This window comes from Oryctolagus cuniculus, chromosome X (genome assembly GCF_964237555.1).
Source record: "Oryctolagus cuniculus chromosome X, mOryCun1.1, whole genome shotgun sequence".
Taxonomy (NCBI): domain Eukaryota; kingdom Metazoa; phylum Chordata; class Mammalia; order Lagomorpha; family Leporidae; genus Oryctolagus; species Oryctolagus cuniculus.
The window spans coordinates 84,719,590-84,739,249 of NC_091453.1; the positions used below are offsets into that span (position 1 = coordinate 84,719,590).

General features: G+C 39.3%; 1 protein-coding gene and 1 non-coding gene across 2 annotated transcripts in view; one reads left to right on the top strand and one right to left on the bottom strand.

Annotated features, from left to right (window-relative positions):
* COL4A5 (collagen type IV alpha 5 chain) overlaps nt 1-19,660 on the bottom strand; it is a 252,813-nt gene that overhangs the window by 137,199 nt on the left and 95,954 nt on the right. The window contains exons 3-6 of the mRNA XM_002720176.5: nt 12,243-12,332; nt 5,728-5,772; nt 3,270-3,314; nt 3,121-3,183 (exon numbers count right to left, since the gene is read on the bottom strand). Of these exons, the coding sequence (XP_002720222.3) occupies nt 3,121-3,183; nt 3,270-3,314; nt 5,728-5,772; nt 12,243-12,332 (243 nt within the window). The remainder of the gene's footprint in view (nt 1-3,120; nt 3,184-3,269; nt 3,315-5,727; nt 5,773-12,242; nt 12,333-19,660) is intronic.
* Nucleotides 16,291-16,482, top strand: LOC138847756 (U2 spliceosomal RNA). The gene has a single exon (XR_011385715.1). It is a non-coding gene; the product is annotated as a U2 spliceosomal RNA (small nuclear RNA).

Below are 19,660 nucleotides of genomic sequence, written 5' to 3' on the forward strand. Positions count from 1 at the left end.
AGGACAGTCTATTCAATAAATGGTGCTGGGAAAATTGGATTTCCACGTGCAGAATCATGAAGCAAGACCCCTACCTTTCACCTTACACAAAAATCCACTCAACATGGATTAAAGACCTAAATCTACGACCTGACACCATCAAGTTACTAGAGAACATTGGAGAAACCCTTCAAGATATTGGCACAGGCAAAGAATTTCTGGGAAAGACCCGGGAGGCACAGGCAGTCAAAGCCAAAATCAACTATTGGGATTGCATCAAATTGAGAAGTTTCTGTACTGCAAAAGAAACAGTCAGGAGAGTGAAAAGACAACCGACAGAATGGGAAAAAATATTTGCAAACTATGCAACAGATAAAGGGTTAATAACCAGAATCTACAAAGAGATCAAGAAACTCCACAAAAACAAAACCAACAACCCACTTAAGAGATGGGCCAAGGACCTCAATAGACATTTTTCAAAAGAGGAAATCCAAATGGCCAACAGGCACATGAAAAAATGTTCAAGGTCACTAGCAATCAGGGAAATGCAAATCAAAACCACAATGAGGTTTCACCTCACCCCGGTTAGAATGGCTCACATGCAGAAATCTACCAACAACAGATGCTGGCGAGGATGTGGGGAAAAAGGGACACTAACCCACTGTTGGTGGGAATGCAAACTGGTCAAGCCACTATGGAAGTCAGTCTGGAGATTCCTCAGAAACCTGAAGATAACCCTACCGTTCGACCCAGCCATCCCACTCCTTGGAATTTACCCAAAGGAATTTAAATTGGCAAATAAAAAAGAGGTCTGCACCCTAATGTTTATTGCAGCTCAATTCACAATAGCTAAGACCTGGAACCAACCTAAATGCCCATCTACGATAGACTGGATAAAGAAATTATGGGATATGTACTCTTTAGAATACTATACCGCAGTAAGAAACAACGAAATCCAGTCATTTGCAACAAAATGGAGGAATCTGGAACACATCATGCTGAGTGAAATAAGCCAGTCCCAAAGGGACAAATACCATATGTTCTCCCTGATCGGTGATGACTGACTGAACACCAAGAGGGAAACCTGTTGGAGTGAGGTGGACACTATGGGAAACGGTGGCTTGATCAGCATAGCCCTGACTGTTAATGAACAACTTAATACATTATCCCTCTTAGTAGTTTTTTTATCTGTTCTACTTAATATGACTGGTTTAGATCTGTAATTGATGCACAGTTATTCTTAAGTGTTGAAAATTAACTGAAATGTGATCCCTGTTGAACATGGTGGTGGGAATGGGAGAGGGAAGAGATGTATAATTTGGGACATGCTCAGGCTGACTTGCCCCAAGAGGTGGAGTTGGAAGCATACCAGGGGATTCCAATTCAATCCCATCGAGGTGGCATGTACCAATGCCATCTCACTGTTCCAGGTGATCAGTTTCAGTTCACAGTTGGTCATGGTGGAGGGACTGGGAGTCAAAGGGAGCACATAGACAAGTCTAGTACCTGCTAACGCTAACTGATGGAGTAAATAAAGGGGAGAGTGATCCAACATGGGAAGTGAGATACTCAGCAGACTCATAGAATGGCAGATGTCCTAAATAGCACTCTGGCCTCAGAATCAGCCCTAAAGGCATTCGGAGCTGGCTGAAAAGCTCATGAGAGTATTTCAGGCATGGAAAGCCAAGACACTCTGGCAAAAGATCTCTGCGAGTGAGATCCCAGTGGAAAGAACAGGTCATCAAAGAAGGAGGTACCTTTCTCTGAAGGGAGGAGAGAACCTCCACTTTGACTATGACCTTGTCTAAACAAGATAAGAGTCGGAGAACTCAGAGGGCTTCCATAGCCTTGGAAACTCATGACTGGAGCATAGGGAGATTACTGATGCCATAGACAGGAGTGTCAATTGGTAAAGTCAACAACAGGAGTCACTGTGCACTTACTCCTCATGTAGGATCTCTATCCTTAATGTGCTGTACATTGAGATTTAATGCTATAACGAGTACTCAAACAATATATTTCACCTTGTGTTTCTATGGGGGTGCAAACTGTTGAAATCCTTACTTAATGCATACTAAACTGATCCTCTGTAAAAAAAAAAAAAAAAAGAAATTATCAATTCCCAACTTGACTCTCACTGGGATTAAACATGACAATAGGTCTGCTCTGATTTCATCATCATTTAAAAAATCATCTTTTATTTTTCACTTTATGTTTCTGTGTGGGAGCAAACTGTTGAAATCCATACTTAATGTATACTAAGCTGATCTTCTGTATAATAAGATAATCGAAAATGAATCTTGATGTGAATGGAAGGGGAGAGGGAGTGGGAAAAGGGAGGGTTGTGGGTGGGAGGGACGGTATGGGGGGGAAGCCATTGTAATCCATAAGTCGTACTTTGGAAAATTATATGCATTAAATAAAAGTTTAAAAAAAAAATAGTATCTAGTTTTACAAAAAGGCAAAGGTAATGAATGATAAACTAAGTTCTACTCTAAACAAATGATACAAAATTTGAAACATGTATATCCTAATTCCTTTTTATTTATTTATTTATTTATTTTGACAAGCAGAGTGGACAGTGAGAGAGAGAGAGACAGAGAGAAAGGTCTTACTTTGCCGTTGGTTCACCCTTCAATGGCGGCCGCGGCCAGCGCACCGCTCTGATCCGATGGCAGGAGCCGGGTACTTATCCTGGTCTCCCATGGGGTGCAGGGCCCAAGCACCTGGGCCATCCTCCACTGCACTCCCGGGCCACAGCAGAGAGCTGGCCTGGAAGAGGGGCAACCGGGACAGAATCTGGCGCCCCGACCGGGACTAGAACCCGGTGTGCTGGCGCCGCAAGGCGGAGGATTAGCCTAGTGAGCCGCGGCGCCGGCCAATTCCTTTTTAATTCTATTTTAGTCTAAGGTCAAAAAAGAATTTTGTGAATAATCTTGTACATGGTGCAATATCCAGCTAATTATGTATATTTAAAGAAATTGCTGATGTTTCAATATAGTGAAAATATTTTCAGAACACATCTTACACATGTCCTAGACAAAAACTATTATATCTCTTCAACATTCTTCAATTTACTTCTTCCTATTTTTGTGTTTATTACCAGGCATACTGTCTGAGATGGAGCTGAAGAAATCTCACCTTGGTTCCATTGCATCCAGGGATACCTTGAGGTCCTGGGGCCCCATCATGGCCTGGCATTCCCTTTAAAAAGGGACATAACACATGTATAATATTTCTTAAATTACTTTTTAAGGAATTTCAAAATGAAAACATGAGATCCTACTTACAGGAAGGCCTGGTGTCCCTGGAAATCCAGGAAGTCCAGGAGGACCCTATGAGAAGAAATGAGTTCCTTTAACCAAAAGACAACCAATAACAATAAAATAACATCCAACCTAAGGATATTATGAAAGTTATATTTAAAATAGAAATGGATAAAGTGAATCTTATTTGTAATTACCATTCTTTTTTAAATGTCAGAGAAAAATGTCCTATATGTATTTAAAAGCCTGTTTTACAGAAAACAACCATAGAAGAAACTACTTACTTGAAGGATCATTGTGCTCAATGTACTTAGTAGGAACAGGCAAATTTGTAGATAAAATATCTAACATATAAACTCTGCCAGGTTTGTGAAGAACAATGAATCCAGGATGGGGAAGTAGAAAATATATATTCCCCTGAGGACTTTAATTAAGTGATAACCCTCAATTTTTTTTCAATTAAATTTCCTTGTCAGGATTGGCAAAAATACAAGTTTGACAACATTTTCTGCGGGTGAATCCATGGGAAAAAGATACTCTTATATACTGTTAGTAAGGATTTCAAATACTATGGAGGAAATTTAGAAGGATCTACCAAGATTGCACATGCATTTTCCCATTGACCTAGCAACTCACTTCATTTCTGCACTAGAAATCATGAAACAAAATATGATATCCAAGATGATTAGTCAGTATTTTTATAGCTAGTTTAGAACCAACCATATAACCACCACTTGTAATACTTACACATTTTCATGTTGTATGGTACAATTATTTCAACACATATACATGCCATGAACTGATCAAACTGGACAACAAGCCTATCTATACCTTTTACTTCTGTTTTTTTTTTTTTTTTTTTTTTTTTTTTTTTTTTTTGACAGGCAGAATTAGTGAAAGAGACAGAGAGAAAGGCCTTCCTTCCGTTGGTTCACTCCCCAAAACGGCCACTACAGCCGGTGTGCTGCGCCGATCCGAAGCCAGGAGCCAGGTGCTTCCTCCTGGTCTCCCATGCGGGTGCAGGGCCCAAGGACCTGCGTCATCCTCCACTGCACTCCCGGGCCACAGCAGAGAGCTGGACTGGAAGAGGAGCAACCCGGATAGAACTGGCTCCCCAACCAGGACTAGAACCCGGGGTGCCGGCGCCACAGGTGGAGGATTAGCCAAGTGAGCCACTGCACCGGCCACCTTTTACTTCTGTTCAATGTCTACCAGCTCCTTTCTTTCAGCTCTTGGTACAGTACATATTACATTATTGTGATCTGCAGTCACCCCACTGTGCTATAGAACATTAGTAATTGTTAGTTTTATGTGACTGTGTTTTGGGACACATTATTAAGTAAATTTTAAAAATTAAAACAGAAATTAAAATTTGGTAAAAAGGAAATTCTTAAAAATTGAAAATAAACTATAATTAGCAAATCTATTTCAAGTTGTTGACGTAATCACAGAGATAAAAGAATTACTTCAAGCGTCTTTCAGAAAGGTTATTTTGATTATAAATAGTGGAATTTAGTAAACTCAACTGAGGACAAAAAACAAAAAAACAAAAAAGCAGCATTCAAGAATCCTATTATTACTATTAAAACTGAAACCGTTTTTGTTAATTTACAAATTATTTTAAAGCTATTATAAGGATATTGTAGGAGAAAGTAAATAATTATATTAATGTCACTAGGAAACAAGACTTTCACATTAACAGAGAGACAAAAGTGTGGGAGAGAGATAAGTATACCAATTCTTTTAATTTTAAATTTCAATTGTAAATAATAATAGGAACTCTTTTTTTTTCTTTTTAAAAACATTTCTAACTGTCCACTGAAAATTTCTCAAAACAATGACAAATTCAGTAGCAATGAAAGCCCTTAACATTTACACTGTGGTATCTAAACCACTTTTTGCACTAAAGGAACCTGGAATCAGAGACATAGACCATTCTAGACCTAGAGAGGAAATAGAAGATGAACGACAAATGTCTTGTTGTGCCAGAAGCCTGAAACCATTATGCTTAGTGAAGTAAGCCAGTCCCAAAAAGACAAATGCCATATGTTCTCTCTTATCTGTGGTAACTAATAGAGTTCCTAAAAGGTAATCTATAGGAATGAAATTGACACTTTGTGATGCAATGATTTTGAACAGCCCTTGTCTTGACTGTTGAGGAACAATGTTTTTTGTTTTTTTTTCCTTCATACTATTTGTTGAACTCTCTACTTAGTGTAGGACTAATCTTATGCATATAAAGTTAACTGAAAACAGATCTTTGTAAAAATAAGAATGGGAATGGGAGAAGGAAGAGGAAGAAGGGCGGAAGGGAAGTAGAGTGAGAAGAATCATTATGTTCCTAAATTTGTACATATGAAATTGCATGAAGTTTGCATTCTTACATAAAATTTAAAATAAAATAAATACAACAGAAAAATACTCTATTGGTTTTTATCTGTTTTCATCACAAAGTATTTGATAAACAGCAAATATTGCTTACTCGGATTCCTTTTGGTCCTGGTGGCCCTGGAAGTCCATCATCACCCTGAAAAACAATATATTTAGTTCACTTCCCTTCAAAAGACACTCCTCAAATAATGAATTTCAAATTATAGGAGACTCAAATTTTTCTAAAACTTTGGGAAAGTTAGTGAGAAACTTATGCACGTAAGGAAGAAGAATGTATTATTGAGTCTGAAAAACCTGAAGTAATTTATATGCTCAAAAATAAATGTCTTTGCTTACTAAAAAGGAAGTTGTTGATATATAGAAGAAACTTTATACCTGTAAAGTGTGAATCATGTATGAAAACAAAGATGAAAGAAATAGCAAAGTAGATATTCTCTGAATAATTTAAAACAAAACAAGTGTTGAAAATCTGGGCAGTTTCTATATCATGCCCATCTGCTTCTCATCTCTGAGCTTTAATATGTACCATTCTTGAATCTGCTGTTCTAAACATGTGCTTTGTTTTATAAGGCATTTTCTATGGCAGAGCTTAAAGCTCAATTAGAAAGAATTACACAGTTTTCCTTTCCAACTTCTGCTGTCAACTCCATGCAAAAGAGACTATATACGCACATGCATGTTAATGTGAGTATATGCACTCATTTCTATTCACAACCACATTGCTGACAATTTAGAGTTGTACCTCACTAAGATTTTTATTAATTTTCTTTAAAAATGTAATAAAGAAAACCTAACTGTCCTCCAAGAGAAAGGAATTTCAACAAAACACATAGTAGGCCACTGTATGAAGGTTTAAAAAACTTGTATTAATTGGGGACATTATTCTTTACACAAATAGCTTCCAAGCTACTCAACTTATAACTCTGGATGTTGCACTGGAGGCTCCTCAAAGTTATGTTACATTCCTTTAATCACAGCAGCTCTATTTTTTACAATCTTTTATGCTACTGTATAAAGTTTTATTTGGAGAAAAGATTATCTGGCATATGAGTTGTCTTTTGCTGCTATCACAATACCCAAACACAGTAGCTCAAAACAAATGATTATCATGCAGCTTTGGAAGTCACAACGACAGGGGTCTCAGTAACAGAACTGTGCTCCTTTCTGGAGTTACTTTCATTGTCCAGCTTCTAGAACTACCAGTATTCTTGAACTCGTGGCGTTCTACTATCTTCAAATCCAGTCACAACCCAATGAGTCTTTTTCAAACCACATTACTCTGACACTGATTCTTCTGCCTCCCTCTTCCAGATTTTAAGGACACTTAGGATGACTTTGGGCCCACCTGGATAATACAGAATACTCTTCCCAGCTTAATGTCAGCTGAATATAAACTTTAATGCCATCTGCTACCTTAATTTTTGCTTTGACATATTCACGGATTCTGAGGATAAGGACATGAACATCATTGGGGGTAGCCATTCTTCTCCCTACCACACCTTGCTTTTTTAAGTTTAAAAATCTGGGAACAGGTATTAGTGGTTAAGATAGTATTGCCCTACATCAGAGTACCTGGGTTCAATACCCATCTCCAACTCCTGATTTGAACTACCAGCCAAAGTAGACTCCAGCAGACTGTGATTCTGACTCAAGTAATTAAAGTTACAGCAACTCACATGAAAGATTTGGATTGAGTTCCCAGCTCCCAGCTTCAGCCTGACCCAACTCTGGCTGCTACAGAGTCAGCCAGCAGATGAAAGATCTCTCACTGTCTCTGTCTCTGTCTCTGTCAGTCTCTCTGCCTCTCAAATGAATAAAAAAGTAATACATTTCCCCTCTCACAACAGATGCATTTCTAAAGAGATTAAAGCAAATCAGGGGCATGTGTTTCACAAAGCAATTAAGACACCACTTGGGACATCCATGCACTCTATAAGAGTTCCTAGGTTTGAGTCCTCGGTCTGCTCCTAATTCCATTCCAGATAATGGCCACATGGGAAATACTGGCATTACAGAGATCAAAAGCTTGGATTTTCCAAACCAGTTCTGATGACATTCTCTGTCTAACTGATGTGGGATAAACAGGCAGGCAGCCAGATATGTCTATGTAAGCTGAAAGTACCTACAAGCCCCCATCCCCATGGTAATTATCTCCTCCTACTTGTCCATCAAAATGTCTTGTTTCACACTCTGGCCTCAGAATCAGCCCTTAAGGCATTCAAATCTGGCTGAAGAGCCCATGAGAGTATTTTAGGCATTGAAAGCCAAGACACTTTGGCAATAAAAAAAAAAAGACCTAAATGAAAGATCTCTGCGAGTGAGATTCCAGTGGAAAGAATGGGCCATCAAAGAAGGAGGTACCCTCCTCTGAAGGGAGGAGAGAACTTCCACTTTGACTATGACCTTATCTAAATAAGATTAGAGTCAGCGAACTCAAAAGGCTTCCATAGCCTTGGCAACTCATGACAAGAGCCTAGGGTGATTACTGACACAATAAACAAGAGTGTCAATTTGTTAAGTCAACAACAGGAGTCACTGTGCACTTCTCATGTAGGATCTCTGTCCTTAATGTGTTGTTCAATGTGAATTAATGCTATAACTAGTACTCAAACAGTATTTTTCACTTTGTGTTTCTGTGTAGGTGCAAACTGTTGAAATCTTTACTTAATCTATACTAAATTGATCTTCTGTATATAAAGATAATTGAAAATGAATCTTGATGCGAATGGAGTGGGAGAGGGAGCAGGAGATGGGAGGATTGCCATGGGAGGGAAGTTATGGGGGGGAGCCATTGTAATCCATAAGCTCTACTTTGGAAATTTATATTTATTAAATTGGTATGTTGGCATGCCTGGAAAATCCAAAATAATTACCTTAAAATTGGTATAATCAGAGTTCAAGCCTTGCAGTTAATACGTGGGGTAAGATCAACATCAGCTCCACTCCCTTACTCCAGCTTCCTGCTAAGGCAGACCCTTAGGTGACGGCTCAAGTGATTGAGTTCCTGCCACCCACAAAGAAGATCTTGATTGAGTTCCTGGTTCCTAACTTTGGCCCCAGCCCAGCCCAGGCCATTGTGGGTATTTGGGGAATGAATCAGCAGGTAGGAGTTCTCTCTGTCACTCTGCCTCTCAAGAAAGCAAATAAATAACTTAAAACCAACATAACTACTATAAACTAAATTATTGACTTCATAAAATAGCTGAGCACAAAAATTAATAGTAAGAAATCAACAACTTTCATATACTAATTTGAAATTATGATGAAGAAAATATTCAATTTATAATAAAAAGAAAAATATTCTGTAATGCATTTAAGTTATATAAAACTTTTCAAAAAGAAAACTTTAAAATACTTCTTGACGTTCACAAAGGAAATTGAAGTTTCACAAAGGAAAACTTAAACAAATGGAAAGGCATTCCATGTTTTTGGATAATAGAACTCAACACTAAAAAAGTCAATTCTCAACCATCCTTTTTGAAGAAAGTTTTTTTGAAATTTTTATTTATTTATTTTACTTAAAAGAGTTAGAGAGAGAGAGAGAGAGAGAAACAGATACAGAGACAGAGATATAGAGATAGAGTGAGAGCAAGAGCGAGAGTAAGAGAGAGATATCAATCTTCCATTCATTGGTTCCCTCTACAGATGGCCACAATGGCCAGCATGGGCCAGGCCAAAGCCCAGAGCCAGGAGCTTCTTACAGGTCTCCCACGTGGGTGCAGGGACCAAACACATGAGCCACCATCTGCTGCTTTTCCCAGGCCATTAGTAGGGAGCTGGATCGGAAATGGAGCAGACAGGACAAAAACCAGGGCCCATATGGGATGTCACCGTCACAAATGACGGCTTTACCTGCTAATGCCACATGCAGGCCCCTGAAATCTTTATTTATTTATTTATTTGAGAGGCAGAGAGACAAAGAAAAAATGAGAGGTAGAGGCAGATGGGTGGGGGGGGGGAGAGGAAGGGGGAGGGAGGAGGGGGGAGAGAGAGAGAGATAAAGAGAGTCCTATCTGCTGATTCACTCCCACAAATGCCTGCAATGGCCGGCACTAGGCCAGTCCAAAGCCAGGAGCTTAAAATTCAACCCAGGTCTCACATGTGGGTAGTGGGAACTCAAGCTTCACTGACTCCCAGGGTCTACATTAGTAGGTAAGTGAGTAAGGACTTGGAGCTGGTCGTTAACCCCAGGTACTCTAATATGGGATGTTGTTCTCCTAACTGGTATCTTAACTGCTAGACTAAATTCCTACCCCTCAGGTTTTTTTTTTAACTGTACAAGAACATATAGAAATACAAACAAGCAAGGATATTGACAAAATTTTAAAGACAGTGAAATGAAAGGACACTAGCCCTATCAAATATAAAAACATAGGATAATAGACCATTGGAATGTTCACGATTAATTCATGAGAATTTGGTATAAAATGAAAGTGACACTGCAAGGGAGTGCGATAAAAATGATTTGAGACACACCTATACTAGGATAAGTTCCACATGAGTAAAAATTTTACAAGTAAACAATCAAACCATTAGAATATGAGAAGAAAACACTTGAGAATTATATAATCATATGGTAGGGAAGACAAACTCCACAACCATAAAGGAAAAGATCTTTGAAAAACACATATCCGTACACAGAAATGCATACCTTGCATGTGCACATTCAGCAAAAACAAATGAAGGGCCCGGCGCTGTGGCGCAGCGGGTTAACGCCCTGGCCTGAAGCGCTGGCATCCCATATGGGCACCAGTTCTAAAAAATCCACCTGATATACTTCTTTTTTTTTTTTTTTTTTTTTTTTTGACAGGCAGAGTGGACAGTGAGAGAGAGAGACAGAGAGAAAGGTCTTCCTTTGCCGTTGGTTCACCCTCCAATGGCCGCCGCGGTTGGCGCGCTGCGGCCGGCGTACCGCGCTGATCCGATGGCAGGAGCCAGGAGCCAGGTGCTTTTCCTGGTCTCCCATAGGGTGCAGGGCCCAAGCACCTGGGCCATCCTCCACTGCACTCCCTGGCCACAGCAGAGGGCTGGCCTGGAAGAGGGGCAACCGGGACAGAATCCGGCGCCCCGACCGGGACTAGAACCCGGTGTGCCGGCGCCGCTAGGCGGAGGATTAGCCTAGTGAGCCGCGGCGCCGGCCCTGATATACTTCTAATTCCCAATAGATCATGGTCAGCATTCTCCCAAATCCTAAGTTCTGGTATAGTTAAGTGTAAAAAAGTATTCGTGTACTGGGGCCGGCGCTGTGGCACAGTGGGTAAAGCTGCCGCCTGCAGTGCTGGCATCCTTCACCCTTGCTAAGATCATTGAAGACACTACTTCAGTTTTGGAAGCATGACACCCTAGCCTCAATTCTTTCACCCAAGTAATACTGGATAACCAGTAGCCACTGACTTCCCGCTAGCCGACTAAGAAGGCATCTATGTGATTGCTGGCACCACATGTTGCACCTAGATCATGGGAACTGGCAAAGTATAACAATCTACGACAAAACATCAGCAAAACTCCTCTGGCTCTCCAAATTACAGCAAGTGGGCTGTGGGACACATACTCCTGACATGATAGCAGTAGGAGCTCATGACTACATTCAATTCTCCATGTAATATTTTGAATAGAATTAATCATAACCATGACAACACTGTGACTTCAGACAAATTATCCAGTTTTTGAAGTAGCCTCTTAAAGGCCAACCCATGCAATCCATGTGGGCAGCCTATCCTTCTCAGTCAGATCCTGAAAAAGAAGTGGGTAAAATTAAAGAGTCTAGTTCCCATGTAAGCATTTTTCTGGGACTTTTCAGGCCCAAAAAAAGGCTCAGAGTAGGCCTTATGTATTACAGATGCCTCACCCACAGGAAATTTGGTACATAACGAGTGCACAGCAGTCTTAGAAGGACATTACGATCAAGAATTCACACTCACCCCAGCTGACTTTGCTCTTAAATCTATCTGTATTTGAGGGCCTCTTTATCTGAGAAATTAGGATGAAACACTGAATATGGGAGGCGAGGGAAACCCTGAAGACATTTTTCTGAACTCTAAGTACTTTTCGAATCCTAGCCTTTCTCCTACTCTCTTCTGCCACCCTGCCCCTGGGTTCAGACAACTGCAGGAGGTTTTGTTCAGTGCTTCCTGAGCAGTGAAATGATTCTCGACATCTTGCTGACCCATCTGAGTCTTGCTGGAGCTGTGCCATGGGGAAAAATGGAACAGGGGAAGAGTTGGCACTTTTTCCCGCTTAACTTCTTGCTTATAATATTGCAGTAAGTAAAGGTTTGACTGTTCATTCTGGTTCTTGTGTTAATCAGGTAATCTGACACTTGGCAGCTCAGCTCTCTCCAGCTCAGCTGAAGTCCTGGCAGAACTTAATTTTTGTTAAGGATCTTAATAATAGCATACAAGTAAGAACATCTTCCAAAAGCCTTCTAATATGGTGGTAATACCAGGTTTCAGAGCAAAAACAACAGACTCCCTACCATTTCATTGTTTCATTCAAAGATGAATGCCTGAGTATAATTTAGTAATATTTTAGTGCATTTGACACCTAGTCACACATTTAAGTTAGCTTCATTCCTCTGTTATTAGTAGTTGGCAACTTGACACATACCTTTTGTCCACGAGGCCCTGGAGGCCCTTCAGGACCTGGAAATCCAGGCAAACCTGGATGGCCTTCCAAACCTGGAAATCCTCTTTCTCCCTGCAATTGAACAGGAATGAAATGTAAGGTCATCTGTGAATTTTTAAGCACAGGAAGGAATGATATTCAAAAAGATCAAGACAAAACAAAATCTAATAATAGTACATGAAAATTAGCTAGTATCATGGCAAAAACTCTAAGATATAATGGCACAAACACAAACCATTCCAATTTTATACTCTTTATGAAAGTAAAAAGCTGGGGCCAGCATCGTGGTGTCGCGGGTAAAGCTGCCACCTGCAATATTGGCATACAATATTGGCGTCGGTTGTCCCAGCTGTTCCACTTCCAATCTAGCTCCCTGCTAATGGTCTGGAGAAAGCAGCAGAAGATGGTCCAAGTATTTGGGGCCCGCCTACCCACGTGGGAGACCAAGATGAAGCTCCTGGCTCTTGGCTTTGGCCTGGCCCAGCCCTGGAGCTGCAGCCAGGCATGTGGGGAATGAACTAGTGGATGGAAGATTCTCTCTCTCTCTCTCTCTCTCTTCCTCTCCCTGAGTTTCAAATATTTTTTTTTTTCAAAAAAAGTAAAAAGTTTATCAGAGATGAAGTGACAAACATACTGACATCAAGAGATTACCAGGAAAGATAGCACTAAGTCCAAGAAACCAGGTTACCTGAAATAACTATGGGATAGGGATGAAGAAGGGCAATAGAAAACCATTAGAGAAGTTCCTAGATTTGTTGTAGAGTAGAAGAGTTGCAGGGTTATTCTGAATGAACTACATTAATTGACTAGAGATAAAGTAGTTAGAAAAAGCTTTTAGAACAAAATCAAATATTTTATACATTTTTATGATTGTAAACTTAACACAAAAATGAATAGATGCTCATCGGAGAAAACAAAATATATGTCTATGTAAAGGAAGCACCACCAGGAGTTATTCTACTCAGAATAATGACTTGAATTTTGACTCAATCTGACCAGAACACTTACTAGGCCTCCTAAGGCTTGAAAGCTGTCTGGGATTATACCTTGCTCTGGGAACCTTTCTGCCAGATCCTACCCACAGTGGCAGCTTGAGAAAGAAAAAACTTTCACACTACAAGGTGATTAACGAGACATTAAAGACATATCTCTAAAGGTTAAGGAACAGCAGAATTTTATTCCTACCTCCAAAGTTATGGGTGTGGGCATGTGCGTGTGTGTGTGCGTATGTGTTTTAAATACTAAAATTAGCTTAAAGATTTTAGATAAATTTGTATTGAATACTTTTTATAAATACTTGGAAAAGATTACTTCTGATCAGTTTCTACTTATAATTTTAAAGCCAATGAAGCAAAGGTCAGTCAATTAATGATAGATCAAAACATTCTTGTAGCTTTTACAATAATTGCTATTGATACATTACTACTTTTCTGTTTTCTAGAAATAAATCAATTTACTACTTTCATTAGTTAGAATAGTATAATTTAGTATTCACTGACATCAATTTTCCAAAAATAGTTTAGGGGAAGGAAGAAATAGGGCAAGGCGAGAAATTAATGTTTCAACATTTTAGCACTGGATTGCTTCAAATCATTATCTAGTCCATTACTGGCAGAGCTAGTAGAAGAAATCTGATCACAAATTCCAGTTCAAAAGAAAGCAAAAGGGAAAAATATGTACTTCAAGTAGATTTCCATAAGTGGAAAACAGCTATATTTTGGGATTTCAGCTGGTATTTAGAGTATACTGGTGCCAAAGGTTGAGAATAAAATTTGAAGTAATCTGTATTTTCTTAGAAGCAAAACTGTTTTCTGGGCTACATGTAAGAGAGAAAACAACTAGGGGCTGGTGTTGGGGTGTAGCAAGGTAAGCCGCTGTCTGCGATGCCAGTATCCCAGATAAGAGCACTCATTCAAGGTCTAGCTGCTATGCTACTGATCCAGCTTCCTGCTAATGTACCTCAGGAAGCAACAGAAAATGGTCCAAGTGTTTGGGCCCCTGTCACCCAAGTAGGGCACCCAGTTGGAATTCCTGACTCCTGGCTTTGGCCTGGCCCAGCCCTGGCTATTGCAGCCATTTGGGGAGTGAACCAGTGCATGGAAGACTCTCTCTGTAACCCCATTTCAAATGAATGAATGAATGAATAAATAAATAAATAAATAAATAGCTTTTAAAGAGAGAGAAACTAGAAACTGATGGTGAAGGATGCTAAAAAGTTTGTGTTGCTATTAGTAAAACAATTTACCTATAAGTGATACATCCTCATACAATAGTTCAACAATGTTGTGGTTCTATGTAGCTGACTGAGCAACATACTAGTAAGAAAGATAGAAGGGTAGCCATTGTATAGCAGCAAAAAGAACTGTAACAGTAATCCAAGCCTTTAGAAGGTAGGAAGTTGTCTGTGATATAGTACAAACTGTAGAAGCCTTATGTGAGGAAGGAGAGGTGAGGGGCCTTTACTGCCTAATGCAGATGGTAGGGAAGGGATGACATCTGTTGTGTGCCTATGCTTTGCTAACTGTCGTGAGGCACTCATTTTAAAACTACTCTAGATGTTACTGCAACTTGTTAATGCGCACGAACAGAAAATGATCTAGTGTGTCTATTTCTGGAGCTCAAACTTAAGAAAACAAAAACTGGTTTATCCTGCTTGTCCATGTTTGGATAAAAAAATCCTTCACATTTTCCTTTGTAGAATAATACTTGTCTCCCTCTCACTGCCCTTTAAATATTCGTAGTGCTCTGAATTCTTTTTAAGGTCTTCTCTCTCTTTTCCTGGAAAATCTGAAACCTTATAACGCTCTTTTTCTGAAAAGCTGAGCTCCAATAGCCAACTGTCTTAAACATCTGCACAGGCACCTAAAACTTTGACAATAATAATGGCTACCATGCACTGAGTATTCTCTATATGCCACAGATTATTCTAAACTCTTCTCATGTTTTATCTTGTTTAATGCTGCCAATGACAACATGAGGTATATACCATTATTATTTGCATTTTTCATGTGAATAACTGGGACAAAGAATTGTTATTTTCCTATGAGCAAATTTGATATAAACAACACTGACTATCTTTATACCACCTTCCCTATTCCGGAAAATAGCATAAGCCAGTTATACCAGTCAGTAATTTGAAATAACCTTGATTCCAGACTCTCTTTAAACCGTTCATCTAATTAATCATGTCTCTTTCAACCTTGTATTCTTAGTGCACAGCAGAACAAATTGTAAATATTCACTCAATAAATGAACTTCCCTAATGGATTACACAAAATTTATGGCATGTCATTTTATCCAAAATTCAGAAAAAAAATAAGAGGGTTAAGAGAAATTATACAACGGATGAATTTTTAGTACAAAAGCTGGTTTCTGTATCACACATTACTATTGAGAAGGATAACAGCCTGATCTACTGAGAAGCAGACCACAGTTGTGAGCTAAAGGCATTCAGAAAAACTTTTACCATTTTACAAGAGGGGCACTTCATAATCAAAAGAAAGTTGCATGATCATGGGAATGAAAAAAATGTTTAAGAACAATTTCTCAAGGAAGATTTAAATTTAAGAGGAAAAATATTAGATACTCATCTGATAGGAAAAAAATTAGAACTGTTATAATGACAGTTGAGATTAAAATTATTTTGAATTATAATATTGTAAGAATATAGAGAAGACATAATTACATCGGCAAGCCAAGCCCCTTAATGAACAAATGAAAGCAATGATTTGATTAGGTAACATAATCTTGTTTTTTCTGTGTATTGCCTATGCTATTTTTGTAATTACATAGTACAAAGAAATATTTTATGTAATCTATTTAGGTGACCAAGATGGATATTTGTTAACTGTCGATATGGAGAAACTCTAGGTCAGAAGATCTAAAACTTCAGCTTGCATCAGAACCAGCTGGAGAGCTTGTAATAACACAGACTACCTGGATGCACCACCAGAGTTCGACGAGTGGGTCAGCTGTGGAGCCTGAGCACGTGCATTTCAAATCCACTCATAGGAAACAGTAAATAGTGATGATCGCTTCTCGGCCTTTTGGCTAAGATCAAGTGTAGGAAATAGTGATGACACTGGTAGAGGAACCAACTTTGTTTTGGCAACGCATAACTGTGATGTGGATTTTAGGTTGTCAACTGGTTAATTTCTTGCTCTCATTAGGATTCTAGTAAGTTTTACTTGTTTTTAGCAGTGTGTACTTGGATACATCCCTTTAAAGGAAAGCAGATATTTTTAATTCTATGTTAAACTTTTTAAATGCAGTTTGATTCAAGTAAAATTAACATACAACAAACTACACATATGTAAAACATAAAATTTGAAATGTTTTCACACATATAAACACTAGCAAATCAGTATCACAATCAAAATGATGAACATAACCATCACTGACATAAGTTTCCATGTCCCTATATAGTCCTCATGCTGCTTACCAATTCTCAACCCATCCCCTACCCCAGGCAGTGACTGACTAACTTTTTGTTTGTTTGTTTTGACAGGCAGAGTGGACAGTGAGAGAGAGAGACAGAGAGAAAGGTCTTCTTTTGCTGTTGGTTCACCCTCCAATGGCCGCTGCGGCCGGCACACCGCACTGATCTGAAGCCAGGATCCAGGTGCTTCTCTTGGTCTCCCATGGGGTGCAGGGCCCAAGCACCTGGGCCATCCTCCACTGCACTCCCTGGCCACAGCAGAGAGCTGGCCTGGAAGAGGGGCAACCGGGACAGAATCCGGCGCCCCGACCAGGACTAGGACCCGGTGTGCCGGCGCCACAGGCGGAGGATTAGCCTATTGAGCCGTGGCGCCAGCCTTGACTTTTTATTATTATAAATTAATTTGAATTTTCTAGAAATTTATATAAATGCACTCTTTTTGCCTAATTTTTCATTCAGCATAATTATTTTGAGATCCAAACATGTTGTGATGGCTAACAATAGCTCACTACTTTTTATTGTTGAGCAGTACTCCGTTATATAGACAAACTGCAATGTGTTGATTCATTTACCTGCTTGGGTTGTTTCAGTTTCTGGCTAATATAAATAAAGATATTATGAGCCTTCATGTAGAAGTTGTGTATGAACATACGCTTTCATTTCTCATGGGATGGGATTCTCATAGGAATGGATGGGGTCACACAACAGGTATAAATTTAACTTTTTAAGAAACTGCCAATTTGTTTTCCAAAATGTATACATGAAGTTTGTATACATTAAATAAGAGGTTTATAGGTTAAAAAAATGTTTGCATCATTTTACATTCACACCAACAACCTATAATAGCTTGGTGTTCCACCTCCTCATCATTACTTAGAATGGCCAGTGGTATAATATGTAGATATTCCCATAGGCTTACAGTGGTATCTCATTATGGTTTATTTTGCATTTCCCTAATTAATAATGTTCAACATAGCCTCAAATATATATTTCCATCCATATATCTGCCAATTTGCTTCTATTTTTATTCAGGAATATATGTTTTATTAATGAATTTTTAGTTATTTATATATTACGAATATAAGCCTTTTATCAGATTTGTAAATTGTAGATTTTTTCCCCTAGACTGAAGGTTATGTTTTTCATTCTCATAAAAGTGTCCTTAGAAAAAAGCAACCTCTTAATTTAAAAAAAAATGATTTGTGGGGAGCAACCTGGACTGGACTGAGTTACTAGAATTAAGACTTATTCTATGCATCTGCTCTCCCACAATATGGCGCTGGGAGAGGAGAAAACAGCTTCTACGCAGCTGCCTCTTGCCAACTTGAGTGATGACCTCCAGGAGCTGATCCTGCTCCTGATTGGAGGAGAGCAGCGTACTCGGCGTGTGGGCAGCCGAGTTAGGATTGGCAGAGGAGGACTATAAAGGAGGAGAGAGACGGCATGCACCAGGAACATCTAAGGGGGACATCTGAAGGAACCCCTGTGCAGCCCCCGAGAGAGCCGGCCGGCGGTGTGCCGCTCCCCCGCGGAAGTGGGGAATGTGGCAGGGGGAACCGCCCTTCCACGGAGGTGGAAGGGACAGCAGCCAACCCGGGAAGAACCAGCAGCAAACCCGGGGACGGCCGAGCAGACGAAAGAACAGCGCAGGGTCCTGTGTCGTTCCTCCACGAAGACGGGGAGCGACATGATTCATTTATTGGAAAGTCAAAGGAAGAGTGAGAGAGGGAGAAAGGGAGAGAGGGAGAGAGGGAAGGAGGATGCAGGGAGGGAGGGAGAGAGAGAGAGAGAGAGAGAGAATCTTTCATCTGCTAGTTCACTACCCAAATGGCTGCAACAGTCAGGTCTGGGCCAAGCTGAAGCCATGAGCAGAAATTTCATCCTGGTCTCCCATGAGGGTAACAGGGGACCAAGCCTTTGGGGACATCATCTGCTGCCCTCCCAGACCTTAGCAGGAAGCTTCATAAGCAGGACATGAACCAGTACTCCAATATGGGATACCAGTATCAGCAGCAGCAGCTTAACCAACCGCATCACAACGCTGGGCCTACAAGTTCTTCACTTTGACCAAATAAACTTTAGCATTATTTTCTTTTATAGATCAGTTTTTATATCATTTCTAAGAAATACATGTAAAATCCAAGGGTTCACAGATTTTTCTCCGTTCTTTTCCTTCTTAAAGACTTACAGGTATAGATTTTAAATTTAGGTATGATCCTTTTTTGAACTATTTTTTGAACTATTTCTCTTTTTTTTGAGATAACATGTTTTAATTTACATTACAGTCAAAGGCTTAGTGATCCTTTAAATAAAGAGTTCAACAAATGAAAAGTAAAAAGATCATAGATCAGCAGGAAAATAGGCAAGGGCTATAAACAAAAATCAAATGAAAAGATGTTCAACTTCACTCATATAAAGTAAATTTTAAAATAGTCACAAAATCATTAAAAGTACAGTAGTATATAATTCTTAACAATTTGTTTGACAAACATGTAAAACAAAGTTTAACAAAGTGCTATAAAAATAATGAAATTGTACCATTTGCATCAAAATGGTTGCAACTGGAGGATATAATGTTAAATGAAATCAGCCAGACCCAGAAAGACAAATACCTCAGGTTCCTCCTTATATATTAGAGCTAAAACATTTTTTCAAACTCAAAAAAGGAAAAGCAAAAAAAGTAAAGAAGCACCCCTGTTCATCAGTTTTGTTGAAAATATAGTGTATTAAAACACTATATAGATTAAACTATTTGTTCAGCAGTTTCATTATGATAACTTAGGTATAGTTTTCTTTTGGTTTTCCTGACTGAGGTTTGTGAACTTCTTACATCTGTAAATTTATATGTGTGTATGTGTATGTGTGTTTAAAGATTTGCTTATTTATTTGAAAGGCAGAGTTAGAGAGATGCAGAGGCAGAGAGAGAGAAGTCTTCCATCCACTGATTCACTTCCCAAATGGC